Source organism: Leopardus geoffroyi, chromosome B3 (assembly GCF_018350155.1).
Source record: "Leopardus geoffroyi isolate Oge1 chromosome B3, O.geoffroyi_Oge1_pat1.0, whole genome shotgun sequence".
In the NCBI taxonomy this organism is placed as follows: Eukaryota; Metazoa; Chordata; class Mammalia; order Carnivora; family Felidae; genus Leopardus; species Leopardus geoffroyi.
In genome coordinates, this window is record NC_059337.1 from 10,212,238 (window position 1) to 10,235,112 (window position 22,875).

At 44.8% G+C, this 22,875-nt stretch overlaps 1 protein-coding gene and 1 pseudogene across 4 annotated transcripts in view; one reads left to right on the forward strand and one right to left on the reverse strand.

Moving 5' to 3' along the window:
* Window positions 1-22,875, forward strand: part of SV2B (synaptic vesicle glycoprotein 2B) — a 211,549-nt gene that overhangs the window by 110,103 nt on the left and 78,571 nt on the right. For all 4 annotated transcript variants that reach the window (XM_045448723.1, XM_045448721.1, XM_045448724.1 and 1 more), the window contains exon 2: window positions 20,604-21,446. In XM_045448723.1, the coding sequence (XP_045304679.1) occupies window positions 20,996-21,446 (451 nt within the window). In that variant the 5' untranslated portion in view covers window positions 20,604-20,995. The remainder of the gene's footprint in view (window positions 1-20,603; window positions 21,447-22,875) is intronic.
* Window positions 11,968-12,087, reverse strand: LOC123584482 (annotated as a pseudogene).

Consider the following 22,875-nt stretch of genomic DNA (forward strand, 5'->3'; position numbering starts at 1 on the left):
TGGGTTCCAGACCCATACCGAGCTCTGTGCTAACAGCTCAGAGCCTGGAGCCTGCTTGGATTCTGTGTCTCCCTGTCTCTCTGTGCCCCTCCCCTGCTTGTGCTCTGTCTCTCAAAAATGAATAAGTATTAAAAAAGATTAAAAAAAAAGAAAATAAGTAGGTCTTTCTTAAAAGCAAAGTGGTATAAGGTGAAGTTTCAAAAAGTGAGGGATAACTACAGTTAGAAGAAAGGCAAATACCAGCTACTATTGATTACTTTTTGAACACACTTGCCCTGGGGGCTAAGGGAGGAAAATTCAGAGGTGTTGGCAGTAACCTTTAGCAGCTGCTGGAAACTCCAGTGTGTCAACAGGGGCTTTCACATGGTCAGTGGTGGCAGTCCTGGCCCAACTCTTAAAGACAGATGCGTGAGAAGGTCAGATGGACTGTACCAGAGGTGATTTATTTTCCGTAAATAAACTGGAAGCCATTCTCATTCTCTTTAGACGTATTGCCATTTCCAGTATCAGGGAGAAGGATTGATACAAGTGTCATAAGATAACTATTTTATGTTGGCTATAGTTTTGGGGAAATGGACCTGCTGGCCCCTCCATTTTTTTTAAACATTTATTTATTTTTGAGACAGAGAGAAACAGAGCATGAACCGGGGAGGGGCAGAGAGAGGGAGACACAGAATCTGAAACAGGCTCCAGGTTCTGAGCTGTCAGCACAGAGCCTGATGCGGGGCTCAAACTCATGGACCATGAGATCATGCCCTGAGCCGAAGTCAGATGCTTAACTGACTGAGCCACCCAGGTGCCCCCTGACCCCTCCATTTTGAATGCTCCCCATACCCCACACCCTGTGTCCATCTGACTACCCTTTATTCATCTTTCAGAGTCAAGGTCAGGTTTCATCTCTGGGAAGCAAGTCTTCAGATACAGTGAATCTTCTTTCCCGGGCACCATCTTGTACCTCATTGGGTTCAGGGCATGCTACCCCCAAAATGGCACCTTGGCACGTTGAATATTTTAAGCTGAAGGAGTTTGAGAAAATGGCAGGAGCAGGAAGGTCACTCTTACCTGCTCCCCTTTGCCCTTCTTCCTTGAAATGAGTCATAAAACCTGCATGTGAGAGGTGCCCTCCCTATATCCAGAAGAAAGGAACATCCTTATCTTTGAATCCAAATGAACCCCAAGAAGAATCCCAACAAATAGCTCTTGCTAAGTTTGTCCAGTCTACTACACTTACCCCAGGTTCTTTATCCTATCATTTTTCTACCCAACTGCCCACTCTTCATCAAAGCTAGCATAAATATACTCAGCTATAACTGTTTCTTTGGGTCTTCATTTCTTTACGAAAGATCCCATGTCACATAAAACTGACATTAAATAAATCTTCCTGTTAATGTCAGTTTAATTTTCAGACCCAGCCCAGGGCCCTAGGAGGGTTGAGGAAAACTAGTTCTCCCCCTATAGACTGCATATGAATCCTCAAGTTTGACACTATTTGAAGGGCTAGTTTTTAGTTTTTAAATACTTACATTGTGCTTATTGCCTGACAACCCCTATTCTAAGCGCTTTTATGTATATTTATTCATTTAAGTCTCATAGTGGCCACATGAGGGGAGTGCAAATATTCAACCTATTTTACAGATGAGAATAGTGTAGCCCGGAGAGGTGTAGTATCCTGCCCGAGGTCACATGGCTCATAGTAGTAGAGCCGAGATTCAGCTCTGGGTAGTCTGTCTATGCAATATGACTGACAGTGCAGAGCCTGACCCGGGGCTGGAACCCATGACCTGAGCTGAAATCAAGAGTCAGACGCTTAACTGACTGAGCCACCCAGGTGCCCCCTCCCATGGGTTTTTCCATCTCTATTCGTGGCTACTGCATCCTCAGAACTGCTCAGCCCCCAAATCCTCGACTCCTTGACTCTTCTCTTGCTGTCACACCCACATCGGATTCATCTGCAAATCCGGAGAGCTTTACTTTCAGCAAGGAGCCCCATCTGGAAGTTCCTACCCCTTCCATTGTGACTGTCCTGGGCTAACCCGCTGCTGTTGGTGGCCTGGATGATGGCAAGATACGCTTCCTGTAGGCTTCCTGCTTCCTTTCTTGTCCCCCACCCCGGACCCATTCCCAGCACAGCAGCAGCCAGAGTGATCCCTTTTGAAATCAGTCAGATCATGTCATACCTCTGTTCAGTGTCTTTTGTATTTGTTCGTGACTTTGTACTTGCCCCCTTTACTTGAAATACTCTTTCTTTAAATATCTGCCTGGCTGTCTCCCTTCTCACTTCTGATTTCTACCCAAAGTCAACTTGCCAATGAGGTCTTCCCTCACCTGCCTACATAACATAGCCCCATCCTCACTGCTGCTTTCCTGTCCCCCTTACCCTGATTTATCCTTATGCACAGTGCTCATAGGACACTTACCTTCACTTGTTGATTTGCATAGTTGCATACTTTGCAACTTTGCAGAGTTGGCTTGCACTGGGGCAAGTGGGCCTTGCTCCTCTCACTGGAATGTTAGCTCTATGAGAGCAGAGGCTTTGACTCTTTTGCTCAGTGCTGTGCCTGCAGTGCTAAGAGGGCTTAGCATACACTAGAGGCTCAATCAATATTTATAGCGTGAACAAAACCCATTAATGAATGAGGTGACTACTTTGCGTGCTAGTCACTATTAGAAGTGTGTTTATATACATCAGCTCTTTTGATCTTCATAAGCTCTCTGAGGCCCCCTGGATGACTCTGGAACATTTAGCTACCTCTGTTTAGCCTCAGTTTCTTTATCCCTGAAATGAGCACAATAATAGCACTTGCTTCTAAGAGTGAGGACACGTAAATCCTGAGAACAGGGCTTGGCACACAGTCGCTGTCCCAGGTGGGTTCCCTGAGAAGCAGAGGGGGGTTAGCAAGCAGGATCTGTGTGCTTGGGAGTGAGACCAGGGGCAGTGAACAAAGCCAGAGTGGCCAGAGGAAGAAAGAGGTGGCTACAGTCTCATTACTCCGGGGAGTGTAGGAGCTGGAGAGACCCAGTAGAGTTGGCTTGTACTGGGGCAAGTGGGCCTGACCTTTGTATCCCCACGTCACTAAGTCATTGGGTTCAGGCTTCTCTGGGAGGCGGCATGGTCTTGGGCAAAGCCCTTCTCTAGGGTGGATTGAAGACCCCCACACTCCCAGCAGCTGGAGAATGAGGGTACGGTCTCAGGTGTGTGTGAAGGTCTGCATGCAGCGTGACGGTACCCACTCCAGGCAACTCCAGTAAATGCCTGAGATCACACCTTCTCACTGCACTGCCCTAGCCTAGTAATCACTTTCCTGCTAAGAGCCTGCAGTCATGCCTGGGCCCATGGAGCGCGGGGCAAATGCCATCTTTTGAGAGTCTCAACCTCTCTGCAAAGATTTAAGATTGGATTTGATTTATAAGCCTTTCTCCCTGTAGACTTCGTCAAGTGGGGGCCTTGCCCAGACGCCCAATTACTTAGGACATGGCTGAGATATCAGCGGGTTCTACCTCATTTCCTGTCATCGGGGTGATTTAGAACAAAACAGGGCAAGCCTTTCCAGTAGTCTAGGTCAGCAGGCTGGTGCGTGGTGCCATTTAAAGGACATCCCCCTCCTGCCTGGAATTCTACCATTAGAGTTTCATTATGTATGGAAGCATTTAAAAAAGCATCAAGAGTGTCCTGTTCAAATGCAAATAACCGTAAAAGTTAAAGGCTTAAGCCTTTGTGATGAAGTACTTTTGTATCTTTATTCAAAAACGTTATTGTGTATTCCATTTTAAATTATTCAAAACGCAGTGATCTTGCTCTGGTTTAGCTTGAATTTCATTTGCTTTTAGTGAAAACAATCCGGATTCCTTCACTTGGACATTTTCTTTTTGTTCTTTTTCTTTTTATTTGTAAGTTGTTTTTTTAAAATATATTTTTGTTATATATATACACGTGTATATATATTAGAGAGAGAGAGAGAGAGAGACAGAGTGCCAACAGGCGACAGGAAGAGAGAGGGAGACAGAGGATTCGAAACAGGCTCCAGGCTCTGTGCTGTCAGCACAGAGCCCAAGGCAGGGCTTGAACCCATAGAATTCAAGATCATGACCTGTGCCAAAGTCGGACTTTAACTGACTGAGCCACCCAGGGGCCCTGGGCATTTTCCTTGAGGGGAGTTGGGGGACAGGAGAACCAGGGCTTGGAGCCAGAGAGGTGGAGTCTAGGGTGAGATGTGTTCTGGAAGGTGGAGAGCTTCTACCAAATGCCAAGTTCCTTATTGTCTCTGAAGTTCATTGTCCCCTTGGTGAAGGGGGCTCTATCTAGGTCTATGTTGTCCAACACTAGCTCTGTTGTGGCTATTTACACTTAAATTTAAATTTATTTCAGTATCTCAGTCCCACGAACCACCATTCAAGTTCTCGATGACCGGTTGTGACTAGTGGCTGCTGTAATGGATGGGGCAGAAAGTTCTACTGGACAAGTGCATGAAGATAATTCCCTCATTTCTTGTAAATTTCTAACATTTTTTAGTTTTGAGTAGGGGTATTTGTTTACAAGAAAAACTAACCCACATTTGTGATGTGTTGAGAGTTGATGATGGTGGATGATACTTATTGGGATTTACACACACAGACACACACACACACACACACACACACACACACACACACACACACACTGGTGCTTATATATCCATCCACTCACTTTCTTCTAACCTTCACCACCACCCTCTGAGCTTGTTTTTATTTTAAATTTCTTTAAATTTTAAGTAAACTGTACTCCACGCATGGGGCTTGAACTCATGACCCCACAATCAAAGGTTGCCTGCTCTACCAACTGAGCAAGCCAGGCAGCCCCCCTTATGAGCCTGTTTTTAATAAAGAGGCAAATTGATGTTGAGAGGCTCAGTCAGAACTTGGACCCATGTTGATCTAATGCTGAAGTAGGGGCCCCAGTATGTGTTTGTGAGTAAGCATTTAGTAAAAGCTTACCAACTCACTGTGCTTTAGAAAAGAGTTCAACCTTGTTGCTTCTCTTCTCCCTCCTTTGTATCCTCTTCTTCTAGAAGGCTTTATTTTCTTTGCATTATAATTGGATTGAAAACTTTCCCTTTGCTGGGGGACTTCAGAAGGGCTGTCCATCTGGGGACACTGTGCCCAACGTCTGCTGGGAAGCTCACAGTTGTACAATCGCTTTGAGTGAAAGGGAGTGGGGTTCAGGGGATCCATGACTCCTTAAGAGGATAATGGAGTTGTTGTCTGGTTTGTCAACCGATGTGCTCATGAAGTTGTAAATGTTAGACCTAATTAGTGCCTGTTATCTTTCCTCTTGACTTGGTTTTACTGTACAGAGAGCAAGTTTAAAGGAAAATGGGTCCTCTGATCAATCTAGAAGTTTGAAAGGCTGATGTGAGGATCCCTTGTTTTGCTACATCACCCCAAATAGGAAAGAAGATTGTGACCATGGGGACGTGTGTCTACCAGAGAGGCCCAGGAGAGTGACAAAGGGGCACTTGGGTTGAGACCACTCTGTAAAAGATGTGAAATGGAATCTTAAGCAGTTACTTTTAAATCATTCTCCTGCTGCAAATTTAAATGGTGGGGTTGAAGAACACCTCTGTGGAGAGCATCCTGTGTCCAGAGCAAACAGTGGCCTCAGTAGGGCACCTTTGTCATCTTTGTATCTGAAAATGGCCTGTGTGATGCCCACCAGGGGGGTGATTTGTCTGGTTCATGCAAACAAAGGGCCAATTTTTAGGAGCGTGTCTATCAAGGCTGTTTGGTCAACTTGACATCAACAGCCGAGCCAGGGGCTCTGAGCCCAGAGAAAGCAGCTGTAGCTCTTCTGATGTAGCAGAAACTCTGATGCAGTAGAATCCGACCGGTGTCTGAGCTGCTGGCTTCAACTTCTCCACCAGAGACCACTCCCATTTTGCAAAAAGGTGTAGTCTGTACTTCTCTTTCTATGCACAACAGCTTGCAGACTGCCTCTTTTTCCTTAGATCTCTAGGGGGAATCATTACCGGGTGGTTTATGATGAAGAAGAAAGTGTCATTTTCCCCTTTGAAAGGAAAACAACGCTGGATTCGTTGGTTTCAGAGGTGAAGGTTTCCAAAGATCATTTTGCGAATGACACTCACGTATTCAGGGAACACAGAGCCACATCGTGTATTTGGTTCCAAGGCTCCTGATGACAACAGCAGGCTGCTCTGGGGGTGGACCCCGGACGAGGCCTAGGGGGGAGCTGTCCTTCATGTGGCGTATCACACTGATGTGCCATCTGTTTCTAGGATGATTCCAGGAGCTGTTGAGGAGCCCATGAAAATATCCCTGCTAGGTTTTCTCCAAATTCATCTTTTTCCCTCCTTGTGTATGACAGCCCTCTATATAATAAGGCAATTTAGGAATAGGAGGACAGTGAAAACACATCTTTTAAAAAAGATGATCTTCCTGTCACCCAGATTCTCTCCTACCTGCCCCTCCCTTCGGTCCTGCTCAGGAGGCCAGGACCTGGCTCTCTCAGAGTTCATTTTCATCTCAAGGGCAGTATAAAGGATGCTGTGATGTGTTACTCAGGTTTCCACTGAGGCAGGTTTCCACTGCCCTGGACTTCAGTTGGGCAGGGGTCCAATCTCGGCTTTATTTCTCCTTTGCGATATCATATTCATTGAGAGCCTATCAATGCAAAAGTCCCGCCACCTGTTGCCTAGGAAACAAAGATGAACATGAGATGGACCCTGCCCTCAAGGCGCTTACAGTCTAGGCTGTCAGCCTCAAGAGTGAGCTATGGTGGCAGTCCGGCTTTCCGGGGCTTAAGCAAAGTGTTTTAAAGTGTTGACACCCTTTGAAAATTTTCCTTGCCAAATACAAAGGAGTAATTTCAACAGGAAAGCCAAACAGCGGAAAGGGCACGCTGAGGAATTGCATCACCTGATTGGCCAGAGATGCCAGACTGAGATAACATGTGATATTCTGTGATAAAGTGGGCAAGCCCCAAAGACCGTTGTTCTGCCTCCCTCTGGGCATGCGACCTTGGGCAATGCTCTTGGCCTCTCTGAGCTTCTGTTTCCCAAACCCACCTCCCAAGTCTTTGTGAGGATTATATGAGATTGAGTGAGAAAGCTCCCAACATATACTACAAGCTCATTAAAGGGTTTCTTCCTCTTCCCTGTCCTTTCCCTGTTACTCTAGGATTTGGAGCAGAGCCCAGAACTGTACAAAACGCTAGGCTCCCGCACTAAATATGTTTGCAATCCTGGCAACATTTTAGCCCTTTCTAATTACAAAGTTTATACTCTGCCAAAGCTGAATTAGGGGTGAGGATGGAGAGAAGGGGCGGGCTAATTATAGAGACTAACACGCTGCAGTGGGGGGAGGGGAGAGGAGGAGAGCCACAGGGCCCATCACACCCAGAGGCTGAGTAATTCCGCAATAATTAGGAGATGCAGACAGGAATTCGGACACACCGAGGTAATTAAAAAAATTATTACTTCAGGGAAATACATGGGACCGATAAGAGCAAGATGAGCTATGAGCCTCTCCTGGTTTCCCCAAAGTGAGAAGTGTGGGGGAGGTTTCTGGGGCTGGGAGAGCTGCAGGCTGATGGAGTACAGGGTGAAGCCGTAACTGGACGGTGGGGACCAGGTGACCCTAGCCAAGCAGTGTGGGGTAAGTCCATGGACCTGAGCTGCAGGCAGTACTCGAGGAGGGGGCATTTCCGGAACTGGGTAATTATTACAAGGCTAGAATGTAGCAAAAAACTCTTTAATTTCAAGAAAAAACATGCACGGCCCCTGAGGGGGGAGCACAGGTGAGTCAGGATGCCAGGACAGGATGAAGTGCTCACCCAGCCTGCCATGGTGCTCCGACTTGCCTTTGGGGCAAGCCAGGACGTTCTTGGATCCTCCCTGATATCATCGACATCAGTTTGTGCACCTGATAGTCTTTGTGTTCCTCACAGATGTGTTTCTACAAAGTTTTTGAAGACCCCGATTTTCTACCAGGGTCCCCTCCGGGAGCAGCACATCATTTGTCTCATGCCAGTTCTGTATTTTTACTTTTTGGGATATACTATCCTATGTGTGAAGAGAGGACCATTTGCTTGCAGAAAGCCAGTTGCTTTGAGATTCAGTAAAATTGCTATCAACTAGAATACGCGGGCCATGAGGGCAGAGGCTTGTTATGTTCTCCCTGGGGGGTTCCTAGCAGCTGGGACCTACCACCTACCACATAATAGGAGCCCCCAGAAGTTTTTATGAAATGGTGAATGACTGTCATGATGGTAGTTTGGTATGGTTGATCCCCTAGGGAGGGGTTACCAGAAAGGGAGCAAACAAAGCTGGGGAGGCAGAGTGGGTATTTATTGAGGGTTCTTCAAGGCCAAACTAAGGACAGTCTTTTGAGGGGCTTGAGAAGCCACTGAGAGATTTTAGTCTGGCCATGCGCAGGGGGGCTAACAGCCTTGTGGGAATGCAGTTGAGAGATACACTAAGACAGTGCCAGAGACGTGGGGCACGTCTCCAGACCTCGTTTGTTTGGCATAATGTCAAAAGTTAAAAGCAAAGAGGGTCAGCTGGAAAAAATCTGCAGGCCACACAAGAAGGGGATCTTTGGTTTCCTTTGATGACGGCCACGGGTGTCTTCAAAGCCAATGCTTTTATTGGCGTCCTCGTCTAAACTATTTGTTCCTTCTCTTTAAGCCGGGCTTTCAACCAGGAGAATTGTTTTTGAATCAGATCTATTTGGGGAAGGAAGAAAATGTATATGAAAGGCCCAGCAGGTTCTAATGGCTCTTCTTCCTCTGGGAAATTGAAGTCCACCACCAACATGACCGACCTATAAATGCCCCCTTAGAGACCCCCCACTCTTGTGTTCTCTGAGCCTCCAGTGGATCTTGGGAGCACAGGGGATCTGTTTTAACAGCTCTTTTCTTTCCAAAGGAACTATTGCTTCTGGAAAAACAAAACCCAAGAAAACAACCATTAAAAAACAAACAAAAAAAAAAAAAACAAAAAAAACCTTCCCTTCCTCCAGCCTAGCCTAAAATGGTCTGTGCCAGACTCCTTGAGCTTCAAGGTGTCGATTGGTTGAACACCTTTTTGTTGTCTCTCAAGGACCTTCCCAGTCTGGCTCCACCCTCTCGTCCACATTTATCTCCAGCCATCCCCCCAAATTTCCCCCACGCTCCCTCTTGACTCATCAGCTCTGCTGTAGGTGCCTCATTAGACTTTGGCATATCTGAAGGAGAGCACAAGAGGCCACCTGAAAAGATGCCACGTTGGCAAATTGACTATTTTGAATTAAGCTTACTTAAGAAACAGTTGGTGCCAGAAGACTCCTCTGATCCTCCTTTGTTCCTCTGAAAGCAGGAAATAAGTCCCCTTTGTGAAAGGTGTGTTCCTTATACCAGGAGGGTAGAAAGCATCCTTATCACCAGAAATAGAGAATTTAGGGCCAAGAGGGTTGCCTGAAGAAACCTTGTCACTTAACTAGTTTACTGCCCCGAGCCCAAACTCCTTCCTCTTGTCAATTATCTTTTTTTAATCTTAATTAATTTTAAATTAAAAATTTTTAAATCTATGTTTTTAAAAAATATTTCTTTATTTATTTTGAGAGAGACAGAGAATCTCAAACAGGTTCTGTGTTGTCAGCATGGAGCCCGACGCGGGGCTTGAACCCACAAACCATGAGATCATGACCTGAGCTGAAATTAAGAGCCTTAATTGACTGAGCCACCCAGGTGTCCCTTGTCAGTTCTTTAAAAATGTATTGTTTCTTTGTCTAAAAGGTATAAAAGCTGCCTGTCTTGGTCACTTCGTTGAGTATCATATTTTTATGGCATTCCTGTGCATACAAAATTAAATTCGTTTTTCTTCTGTTAGTCTGTCTTATGTCAATTATTAGGCCAGCCAAGGAACCAAGAAGGCAGGAATGGAAAATTTTTCCAACCATTGTATTCCCCAAATTTATAAGATTTGCTGTATAATTTTGTCATTCTGAGCATTTACTTAGGGCACATATATTCCTAGGTGAACATACAGGGATGTGTTCAGTTATTGGGATACAGTATATACCCTTTGTTGAATGTATTTGATTGTATGTAAGGTAAAGTGGAATTGTAGAGGAATGTTCTGGTATAGAATAGAGGAAGCCAGGATCCCAAGGACCTGGGTTGGGGGCTCTGAGTTGTCTGGCAGGCAGGCCCTCCCAGTGGTAACCAACAGATTCCTATGCACATTTAAGGTTTCTTTGAGATAGCACTGGTTTCCAGGAGATACCTATCTGGCAGCAGGAGAGGAAATATGGGTATTGGGGATCAAACTTACTAGCTGTGTGACCTTGGCAAGTGACTTGACCTCTCTGAGTTTCTGTTTTCTATGGAATAGGGAAATGAGGATATCTATCTTGTAGTGTTGCTAAGTTAAATGAGATGATACATTTTTGGTACTCCAGTGAGAAAATGTTGCTTTCCTTCTACCTAGAAGGCAGTGTTTTCCATCTGGGTGGAATTCGCCAGCTCTCCATCCAATCATCCAGAGATTCCTGTGATTTTTACCATATCCTTGGCAAATATCATACATCACCTGTGCTTCCGTTTAATTAAAAAAATGAACTCATTCCTATTACCAGAAAGCATTTATTAAGAAAGGAAACTATATCACTCCTCTAACCATAGGGTAACTATAAAAACAAACACAATGAAAACAATACAGTGTTATTATGTTACTGATGTTCAGCTAGGTACTGTTCTCTGCTAAAGAGTGTGAATGTAACGTTTCTTTTCACTTTGTTGAAGAAGGGTAAGTCGCTAGTTGGCAGGTAGGTGTTAGAGCTGTGCTGGTTCCCCCAGGAAGATTTTGATTTCCTTGACAATCAAAGGGATTGAAAGGACCATGAAAATACATTCGCCCTTTCTGTATGTGATTCAGTGTTATTTAATGCTACATTTGAACACCCTTTGCAACTAGGTCGGGTCCCACAAAAGATAGCCTCTTCCACTTTGGGAACACTGGCCTAGGGCATCAATCATTTGGGAGCAAAATATTAGCCCATGACTGCAGGCACATGGGTCAGGGTCAGGATCTCCAGAGAAGGGAGCTGGCGTGGGGTGGTGGGGAGCAGTGGTCAAGACCCTGGCCTGGGATGGGGAGGGGATTCAGGGCAGGGCTGCAGCAGACTAGAGTGCTGAAAATCCAGAGGGTCTCCCCTCCAAGGCTGCAGATTTTCTGCTTGTGGGGTGAGGTTGAGGCTTTTATTGTCCTTTTGGCTCTGCAATGCATTGCTGCAGGGGTTAGTGACTGTGTAGAAATGCATGTCTGTGTTTTGGGCATTTATATAATAATAGCTGTTTTTAGCGAGCCCTGTCTTGGCGATAGGCACTGTGCTGAGGTTTTTGAACATATTAACTCATTTAAATCTCGTAACATCCCAATGAATAAAAACCCATATTCCCTTCATTTCACACATGAAGAAGCTGAAGCTTAAAAGCTAAATAGCTCTCCCTGATTCTCTGAGCTTGTAAGCGTCAGAGCTGGTAACTGTAAATGTTCATGGCAGGCAAGAATTTTCTTTATGACATCACTCAAGGCAAGAAACAGCATTAAAAATGTTTTTCTTAATCAAATTACAGTAGTGTTGATAAGATGGCCATTATCAGTCTTGGTTGGGGCTTCCTTCCCCACTCCATTGGACCACTTAAGTGGCCCCCCAAACATTGGGGGTACCTGGCTCTTAGTCCATGGCATGTAGCTTTGTTCTAGCTGCTACTCAGGGCTGCCCAAAGGAGCAAGCTTTTTGCCATCCGCTAGGCAGTTCCAGTTTGGATGAAAACATTGACACCACTCAACAGTTCTTGATTCTGTTTACAGATTGTACGACTGGGTGCAACCCTGTTGCTGATCCCAGAGCTGCAGGGTTAACAGCCTACGTAGATACCCCCCAGCTATCCCTCATCCAGAGTGCTACCTTCAAGAGGGACTGGGTTCCATCTCCTTTCAGGGAACTCACTTCCTATTTCGGTCTCCCATCCAAGTACTAACCAGGCCCTACCCTGCTTAACTTCCGAGATCAGATGAGATCGGGCGCGTTCAGGGTGGTATGGCCGTAGACTCACTTCCTATTTCGAAGAGTTCCCCTCTCTCAGAGCTTGGGCACCTCATCTACACGTCAAAACACCAGCTTCTCTTCCTCTTCCCTTCTAGCTTAGTGCCTAGAAGGGTCTAATTGTCTGAAGACTTGGTTGAAGCCTTCTTTGGCTTCGCTCTTGAATCAGCACGGGCGCGCGCACACACACACACAAACACACACACACACACACACACACACACACACAGAAATGTAACCTGCTTCCTGCAGAAAGAAAAACCTAAGCCAGAGGTTCTTGACCTTGAGCAAGCACAAAATTACCTGGAGACCTTGCTAATAAAACAGACTTCTGTCCCCTTTCTGTTTCATAAGATTAGGAATGGGTTCCAGGATTCTGTTTTTAACTGGCACAAAATGATTCTCCTTTCTCTTGCAGGTGGTTTGAGAACCACACCATGGAAAACACTGACCCACCTTTAGCACACAGAGGAGCAGAGAGAGAAAATGAGCACTTCAGGGAATACTAGGCAAACATTAACATCTTAATAAGTCATCCTGCCTATTTACATAATGTAAATACATATTAGCAATATATAATATCATGGCAACTATTGGTATAATGATGTAAATATACTATTTACCTAGCATTTCCACCTACTTTATAGTGTGATCATTTTCCTCTTTCTTAATAAGTCCTTCAAAAAACAATTTTATAACACCATAATATTTAGCTGTATAAATATACTAACCTTTATTTACCTGTTCCCTGTTGTGTAATACGTTTGTTTTCCAAGTTTGATGTTGTAAAAAATATGTTGATTAGCATACTTCTCCATAAATTGTGCTCTTGTTTTTGTATATAAAATTTTTCTTTTACATTTATTTATTTTTGAGAGACAGAGTGAGACAGAGCACGAGCAGGGGTGGGGCAGAGAGAGAAGGAGACACAGAATCTGAAGCAGCCTCAATGCTCTCAGCACAGAGCCTGACACAGGGCTCAAACCCATGAACCGTGAGATCATGACCTGAGCCGAAGTCGGACACTCAACTGACTGAGCCACCCAGGCGCCCCATCTTGCTTCTGTATTTTAAAATGAAGAAGCATTCTGGGGTGCCCGGGTGGCTCAGTCGGTTGAGTGTCCAACTCCTGGTTTCAGCTCAGGTCATGATCCCAGGGTTGTGGGATTGAGACCTGCATCGGGCTCCGCACTGAGCCTGCTTGAGATTCTCTTTCTCCCTATGCCTCTCCCCCTCTCCCCTTCCATAAAATAAAATTAAAAAATGTATAAAATGAAGAAGCATTTTGAACATTCCTATTACTCTCAAGGATTTAGTGTTGCTTTGAAATACTTGCTGTTTTCCTCCCACCGAAAAATCAGGTGGTTTGGTTCTTGTTTAATAATCAATCGTTTCTCACTCCTTGGAGACTAGCTTCCTGTTTTAACACAATAGAAATAGCTGGGTGATTCAGCTAAGAAAGGAGAGAAGTGCTTTTGTGTCACGCTAATGAGCCAACAGTGTTGTAAGTGGGACAAGGACAGTGATTGCGGGGTGCCTCAGAGAACACCGTCTCCCGAAACCAGCCAGATAAGCTTTGGTCTTTTCAGCCCACGGGTTGGTGTCAGCTACCCCAACAACATCAAGCAGTGTATTTCAAAAAGCATTGCAGGTGGCTCAAACCTATCGTATGGTCAGGAAGTTGATAATAAATAACTCAGGCAGTCCTTGGAACCCCAAGCACCCCAGCCATCTCAGCTGGGAACATGGCGTTAATAGAAAGCTCGTGAGGGAGGTGAAAGAGTGAATGAAAGACTTCTTGTGAAAGGTGGCATCTTCAGGATGTCAGTTGATCTGACTTTTTTTGTTTTTTTTAACAAAGGTAAACCATTTGGTCTAGTTACAGCAAGTGCAAGGGCACTCTGGCCCATGGGCCATTTTAGACTTGCTTCCAGCCCAGCACTAAATAGCTGTTAACCTTCTTTCATGAGCAAATATTTTCAAAGACCTTCTGTGGTTAGAGGCTCTGTGTTTGGTGTTGTAGGTGCAAAAATCAGTAAAACCCAGGGTGTTATCTATCCTAGAATTGCTTACAATCTCTTGGCAGGGAGACATATAAACAATTATGATAAAATATGATAAGAGAGATATGTGCATGATGCCATGGGACCTCTTGGAATAATTCTAAATGTTTAAGAATAAAGAGCCATCCAATTGCCAAAAAATTGTTTATCTTTTGGCTGCTAAAGATGGTTGCTCTTAAAACAGACACTATCCTAGATGTTAAAATAATAACAATTATGTTTTAAATATTATGTAGATAGTTCGAAGCACTGTCACAGATACAGAAGAAAATGTTGAGTCTGAGACTGGAAAGGACTTTAAGAAGTCACCTAGCACAGCCGCTCATTTTAGGGACCTCAGAGAGTGAATGACTCATCCAAAGTCCCACAATGACTTGATGGTAGAGATAGGACTATAATTCAGGTCTGATGTCTAGTGGTCCAGTGGTCTTTCTCTTACACAGCTGATAGTATTTTGTGCTGAGTCCCCCTGCCCTCTCTTAGTACTCATTATTGGCATGACCTACACAGTTAGGATAGGAATTTAAGGAAGAGGTGTTTGCAAAGCTAACTAACACATTGGACGTCTCATTAGTATCCATCTGAGTCTGTTGACTTCCCTATGTCTTGTTCATGTAAAATAGAATTACAGTAAGGTTCTCAAATAACATTTACTCAAGTTATACATTTATGTGCCTCATTTCCCCTTACATTAAAGCCAAATAGTTTCGGGAGTACCCTAGTCTAGCTCATGTATTGGGGTACTAGTCCTTCTGGTCCAGATTATCCGCCATTTTCTTCAGCCCTGACTCACTGGGGAGAATTTCCCATCAAGGCCATTTGTAACAGAAGACACAGCTGCTGCTGATTCCTGCCAAGGGGGCCAATAAGTGTTCCCAGCTTTCCAGGGGTGGGCATATGTTGTTGTTTTTTTTTTTTTTTTCTCTTGGGTAGATTCTTAGGGTGGAATCACTGGGTTATTTTGTAAGAGCATGCTTAACATTTTAAGAAACTGCTAAACTGTTTTCCAAAGGAGCTGAACCATTTTTCATTCCTTGCAGCAACATATGAGGGTTCCAGTTCACCACATCCCTGCCAACCCTTGCTATTGTCTATCTGTTGATGGGAGCTGTTCTGTTTGGTGTGTGGTAAATCTCATTGCGGTGTTAGATAGGTTTTTATTCAGGTCTTTCACAGCACTTAATATAGAAATATGCAGTTTGAATCTCCAGAACAGAATGCCATGTTTCCTAAACTTATTTGCTCTTAGAATTCTCTTTTTTTTCCCCTCTGAAATGAGCGTATTAAATGCCTAACTTTCTACAGCACACATTTTGGGAAGCGTTACATCACTTTATTATAATATTATTTTTAGCTTTGTTCTCTGTGCTATTTAATTATGAACAAGTGTTTACCACACAGTGATGCTGAATCAAACAGCACAGACTCAGAGGTTTGTAGAATGTGAGAGGTGAGGGAAGAGGCTGACAAGGTTGGGGTTGGCGTGTTTTTGAGAGGCAGTGGTTTTCTTGAGAAACTAAATGTCACTTTGTTTTTATCTGCACTTGATTCCCCAGCCTGGCCCAGATGGACCCCACATCTCAAGCAGAGCTAGGCTGGGCTCAAGCTGAGACCCTGGCTCCATGTTAATTGTCAAGGCGCAGTCAGATAATGATCATAATGACAACAACGACAATGAAAATCAGATCAGATTTGTATCAATCACATCTGTGCCAGGCAGCATGCTAAGCCTTCTTCACGGATTTTCTCATGTGGGTATTTTTTATCACAACCATTTTACAGATAAGAAAATTGAGACACAGATGGTTAATAGCTTGCGCTCAGGTCAGAGGAAATGGCGGAGTCAGGACTTGAACCTGGCGCCTTATGACTCCAGAGTTTGTGCTCTTGAACCACTCTGTTGCATATACCCCCCTCCCACCTCCCCCCGGCAAAGGCAGTTTGAAAGAAGTCAAAAGATTTTTGTTGTTGTTGTTTTAATTATACAGCAACCGGAGGATTCAGGAAAGATTTCCAGTCCAGAGTTTGCCCCCCTGGAGTCACCACTGTCCTGGTCACCTCGCTTTCTCCTTCTCAGCTGACAGGAAATGTACACGTGTTCTCCTGTGGGAGTCTCCTTGTGTCCTTCCTTCTCTTCCAGTCCCATGGCTACCATCTTTTTCTGGGCTTAATCTCACCTTTGGATTATTACCAACCACACACACACACACACACACTTCTACTTAGTTTTGTCATCCCTAGGTTTTATCTTAAAAACTAGGCTGCATATCCCCACCAGGGAGATCATTCTAGATCCCTGCTTTGTGTGATATGCTGCTGTGGTCACTTCAGCAACTGTCATGGCTCCCTTCGCTCAATGGAAAATTCCCAGTCCCTGAGCAGGGCATTCAGACCGACTGCTCTTTTCTTCCCCACTGTGTCTCCTGTAAGTTTTCCTTCATGCATCATCTACTGTGGGCACGTGCTTCTTTGCTGCCCAGACAAGCTAAGCCAAGTTGTTCTCCATGACTTTGCTGATCCTTATTTCCCAGCCTGAAGTGCCTTCCTCTCAATTGCTGGCTTCTTTGAGCCCTTTCCTGCCCTTGGAAGTCCCCAAGATGCTATTTCAGCACATCCCAGCCCACGAGGACCCGTCCCTCTTCTGAACTCCTTGGGAGAGCCTACAATCATGATGTTTTTAGCATCAGTCTTGTTTACTGTGAAATGAGTATAATAATAATCCTTGCCTCATTGGGTTGTTGTCCTGGTTAAAAGGCCTGAAGCACATGATACACTTAGCATAGCACCTGGGCACAAAGCCACGAGGCAAGTATTCAATAAATAAAAGATAATATTGTTAATAATTAAGATTGTCATTTTTATTACTGTATGATGCTTTGTGTTGTTTTATCTGACTCTTTCATGAGGAGAAGACCTCTTGAGAATGGGGCTCAGGTCAGGTCGGTATCTATCACAATGCCTCAAGCACCAAAGACCCTGGGGGATGTTTGTGAGGGATAGGCACCCAAAGCCCAACCTGTGAGTCAGAAGCTTGATGTCACTCTTAGCTCTGCAGGCAACTCAGCGTGTGACCTTGAACTTGTATCTTTGGAGTCCAGTGTCTTCCACCTTGTACATCATCCTTAAGGCTCTTTGTGAACTTCAAATCCAATCCTGGATGCTGGTTCTCTGTGTTTATTTGGACACATTCTTTAATTTCCTTGAAGCCTTGGCTTTCATCCTACGTGAAATGGAGAGAATAATCTTGCTTCACTGTTGGCTGTGAGAATAAATAAGGTATTGCTTTTCAGTGAATGGTTGCTCTTGTGGTTATTTTATTATTCTTCAGTTGATAAACGCTTGGCTTGTCAATGGTGTTGAATGTGTTAGTTTACTGGGGCTGCCATAACCAAGTTCAACAACTTGGGTGGCTTAAAGAAATTCACTGTCTCATGGGTCTGAAGGCTAGAAATCCACAATCAGGGTTGGTTCCTTCCAAGGCCAGTGAGGGAGACTGTTCCAGGCTTCTCTGTTAGCCTCAGGCATTCCTTGGCTTATAGATGGCACGCTCCCTGTGTCTTGACCTCATCTCTCTCTTCAGATGGGTCTCTGAGTCCACATTTCCCCTCTTTATAAGGTCACACCAGTCATACTGGATTAGAGCCCACCCCAATGACCTCATCTTGACCCAATTACTTCTGTAAAGACCATATTTCCAAATAAGGTCACATTCTGAAGTACTGGGGTTTATGGCTTTGGTGCACCTTCTTGGGGGATCACGTTTCCGCCCATCGCACTGAAAGTGATTGATGGTTGTATTCTCTAGAAAATGCTTTGCTGGAAAAATAACTTGGCATTTCTCAATGGAAGAGAAAACAACCCACAACACCTGACAGGGATTCCTTCCTACTCTTCTGCACTAGTCACTCACAGCAGCTCATTTCCCTGGATCAGATGAGTGGAATCAGCTTTGACGAAGATCTGCGTCTTTCTGCAAAACACGAGTCCAGGACCTCTGCCCCTCGAGACAGTTCCCACGTGTACTTTTAGAATTGCAAATCTATCGTTTCTGGTTCATGACATTTTTGCAGAGCCCCCAGGATGGAAATAACACACAAGATCTCAGGCAGTTGGCATTCTTTCTCTGTTTTTTTTTTTTTTTTTTATAGCACTTTGCAAAACTCTCATGCTGTAAACATGCGATTTATAGTCCTTCTGTGGTTCCTAAATGGATATAATAAAAGCAGATTTAGAATATTATTCTGACATGGTTCAGGCCAGCATCGTCTAATATAAATTTATTTACTGGTGTGGGTGAAAAATCTGAAAAGATAAAGTGAGAATCAGTCCTTAGTAAATCTTTCTTGCTAACTCTCATGATCCTTTCTGAGAAGGCAGCCCACTGGTGGAGTCCTTGGGGTGTTTGTGGAAAATGCAGATTTTCAGGTACCACCCCCCACTTCGCAGGTTCAGAGTCTTTGGAGGAGGGGTCCTGGGATTTGCATTTCTAGTAAGTCCCTCAAGCCCCTGTCATTCTGGCTCACCCTTCGTTTGAGAACCCCTGGTCTCCGGCTTCGTCCAGAAGACATATGTTTTGTTTTTGAGTCAGATGAGTTCCAGAACTGGAGTCTGTCCAGGGCTGAAGGTGAGAAGAGCTGGGCAGGCAGGTGTGGGGCGGGGCGCCCAGGGATGTGCCATCAGCACGGTGAGGATAAGTGTGTGCAGTCCGTTGTGGGGTAGCATCTGCTGAGCTTAGTGAGAAAGGTCCATGTGGATTTCAGATGGGACAGGGAGGGTTGTAAAGGTTGAAGGCACATATTCATGACAGCAGGTGGGTTGAGCTGGGGAGTGGGTTTCTGGTGGCCCCAATGAAGGAGTCTGGCAGCCAGGGAGAGTTGAAGTGGGGTCCTGTGTGTGGGAGGGGCCTTGCCTCCACCCCTGAGGGCTGCTTAATGAGAAGCTGGGGAGCCCCCCCCACCCCAGGGAACTGTGTGCAGATTAAGATTCCTGAACTTGAACCAGCCCCTCTGTGTGCTCTGGGAATCTGCATTCTAAAGCCCTCCGGGTGATCTAATGTGACACTCCCTCTGAATAGCATTTGGAAGGCACAGGGGCCATGGAAAGAACTGACCTTGGGAATCAGTGGGCCTGGCGTTGGGTCCTAGCTATTTGACCTTGACCTGACACCATCTGAGCCATAGTTTCTTTATCTGTAAAACGAAAGTACAAATACTTTCTTCTTGTTTTGATTGTTGTGAGAGTTAGGGCTAAGGGATGTGAAACATTAAAAAAAATTTTTTTTAATGTTTATCTTTATTTTTGAGATGGAGAGAGACACAGCATGAACGGGGGACAGGCAGAGAGAGAGAGGGAGACACAGAATCGGTAGCAGGCTCCAGGCTCTGAGCTGTCAGCACAGAGCCTGACACGGGGCTCGAACTCATCAACTGCGAGATCATGACTTGAGCTGAAGTCGGCTGTTTAACTGACTGAGCCATCCAGGTGCCCCAGGGATGTGACACATTTAAGCACAGTTTCTGGCACACAGTAGGCTTCATTAAGTGGTGACTCCAAACCTTGTGAGAACTGAGATTCAAGAATTTAATTGGTGCAGGGTGTGGTAGTCATGGGGCATAAGAATCAACAGGTGGCCCCAGGGATTTGACTCGGCTCTGACAATACAGTGTCCCGGTTTCTAGAATTGGGGCTACCAAAAAAAAAAAAAAAAAAAAAAAAAAAAGAGCAACAATAATGTCAGGGCCTCAATAGTGTTTACCATGCAGGTCTGATACTGTGCTAAGCATTTTATGAACAACCTTATGAGTTAGGTACTCTCGTTATCCCCATTTACAGATGAGAAACCTGAGGCTCAGAAAGACGTGAGCATGGTCACACAGTCCTTATGTGGCAGACTCAAGCCCTCTGGCTCTGGGTCTTCAGCAGCTTTTCCTGCCTAGTTAAGTCAAGTCCAAGGTCAGAGTGGCCTTCAAACCACAGTGCTGAGTCTTTGGAGAAATGGTCCTGGATATTTGCCTCACCTTTCTAGATGTAAAATCATATGGCTGCTTCATAGCAAAGTTAGAAAAGCTGGCATTTTCCTAACAGAAGCTGGTATGTAAGAAACCTACCCTGTTGCCAAAGGTTTGGTAAATTCTAACAGAAAATCTGTAGCACAAAATCGCCTTGTATTGAGAATACCTTGCCTGCTTTCTATTTAGTCCTTGTGTTGAGTTGACGCCCTTCACAGGTTCATCAACCCTTCAAAGGGCCTCTCTGACCCTCTGCTTTTTCTCCCCTTACTCTTTGTCTCACTGATTCAGTCCTTATTCATTCGATCCGAATCTGAATGTCTAATCAAGATTTCCTCCACCTAACCCCTGAAGCACTGGCATTAGTAAATATATTTGTTTAATTCTTAGAGTATTTTGTGAGAATTTCTGCATTTTGTAACACTGCTCTCTCCCTTCTCTGCACTCCCAGGGCATAACCTTCAGTAGCAGAACAAATCAGGCCAGCCAGCAAGCTGCCAAGTCCTGTGGGCTCCTTGTCAAGGAAAACAGCTGGCCCCATTTCTAATCAACATCTCCCCCACAAAAACACTGCTGGGTCACTGAAGGAGACTAGACTAGAATTTGAAACTTTCCAAAGACTCGCAATAGACATTGAGTGCAAAAGGATACTTACTTTGTCTTTGCCTGCATCTGCTCTATTTGGGAGACGAGAAGGAGAATCACCCAAGGAGTCACACGAACAGATTCTACATTTAGACCTCTACATATATAATGGGTGATGGTTATTGAAACAGCCCAAACCTCTACCAAGGAGTGAGAGATATAGCTTGAGAGGTGACCAGGCAGTCCCAGGACTAAGCAATGGATGACTACAAGTACCAGGACAACTATGAGGGCCATGCCCCCAGTGATGGCTATTACCGTGGCAACGAGTCCAACCCAGAGGAGGATGCACAGAGTGATGTTACAGAGGGCCACGATGAGGAGGATGAGATCTATGAGGGGGAGTACCAGGGCATCCCTCACCCAGATGATGTCAAGGCCAAGCAGGCCAAGATGGCACCCTCCAGAGCCGATGGCCTTCGGGGCCAAGCTGACCTGATGGCTGAGAGGTTGGAAGACGAGGAGCAGTTGGCCCACCAGTACGAGAACATCATCGAGGAGTGTGGCCACGGGCGTTTCCAGTGGATCCTCTTTTTCGTCTTGGGTTTGGCTCTGATGGCCGACGGAGTGGAGGTGTTCGTGGTGAGTTTTGTCCTGCCCAGTGCAGAGAAGGACATGTGTCTGTCCAGTTCCAAAAAAGGAATGCTCGGTAAGTAAAATTTCCAAAGATCATTCTCTCTGTGGCATTAAATTATGAAGGGGAAAGAGCAGTAAAACTTGTATAGCACCTGTTACTATTAGACACCTTAAATCTATGACAATTCCCTTGCGATGCTATCACTTTACATCCATTTTGCCTTTAAGATATTTTTGTCTCAGAGAAAATTAATTGGCTCAAGTTTACCCAGCTAGAAAGTATTGGAGCTTGGATCCCTGCTTAGGTCTTCCTGAATCTCAACTTCTTGGTTCTTGTTCCAAATCTCATTGCCTTTTTGAGAGTCACATTTCTCTCATCTTCGTATTAAAACCAACCGTCTTCTACATCCAAATGACAAATACATTTTGTGAGTGGTAGGCCAGAGGCCTCTTCCTCTCTGTCCTCTCTGTGTCCTTCTAGAATCCAATGGCACCTGCTCCTGGTTTCTCTTGTATGTAAGTGTTAGTGGGCTGACTGCCCGTGTGCCTTGGGGATGTACGCTGGGCTGAGCACACCCCCAGAGCCCCTGCAGGCCACTGGGGATCACACTGTGAAGCACAGATGAATTCTACAGGAGGCAAGACCAGCCTTGCAAATCAGTAATGAGACTAGCAACATCAGAACCAAGCATCAGATGTCAGAGCCTGAGACAGAGGATTTTGTGTAGAGAGAGGTTGGCACGAATGGCGTGGTGTAGAAGAGACTGATCATAATACAGACAAGGATTTGCCTCGATCATTAAATGTCTTGCAAAACATATCCATTCTCTAAACTTGAAGTCCGTATGATTGATTATTTAACGAACATACAGTTATTGTGAACTTGCTCTGAGTTATGTTCTTAACCCTCAAGAACTAAAAATCTATCTAGCAACTTAGCTCATTCATTCAACAAATATTTATTATGCATATACTGTGTGCCAGTCTCTGTGCTCAGCCCTTGGGGAGAAAATATTGAACCAGACAGACAGAGTCCCTGCCTCTCAAAGAACTTACATACAGCAGGACAAACAGGCATTGTGTTAACGATGCATTGACAGACAAACACAGAGGGTTATGTAATTACTGTAGAGACGAGTGCTATGAAATGCCTCGTGTGGTTCTCTTCCCTGGTACTAGCTTTAAAGTAAGGGTTGGCAGACATGTTCTATAAAGATCCAGAGAGCAAATATTTTAAACTTTGCAGGTACAGATAGTCTCTGTGACCACTACTCAACCCTGCCTTGGCAGCACAAAAGCAGCCATAGACAACACACAAACACATGGACATAACTGTGTCCCAATAAAACTTTATTTGCAAAAAAAGGCAAAGGGCCAGATGTAGCCTATGGGCTGTGTAGTTTGCCGGCCCTGATTCAAAGCCACTATTAATAAGATTGGGACATTAAAATAAAGAAAACATCTGCAATAAAGACTCATTTCTGGAAGCTTTTCAAGTTTGT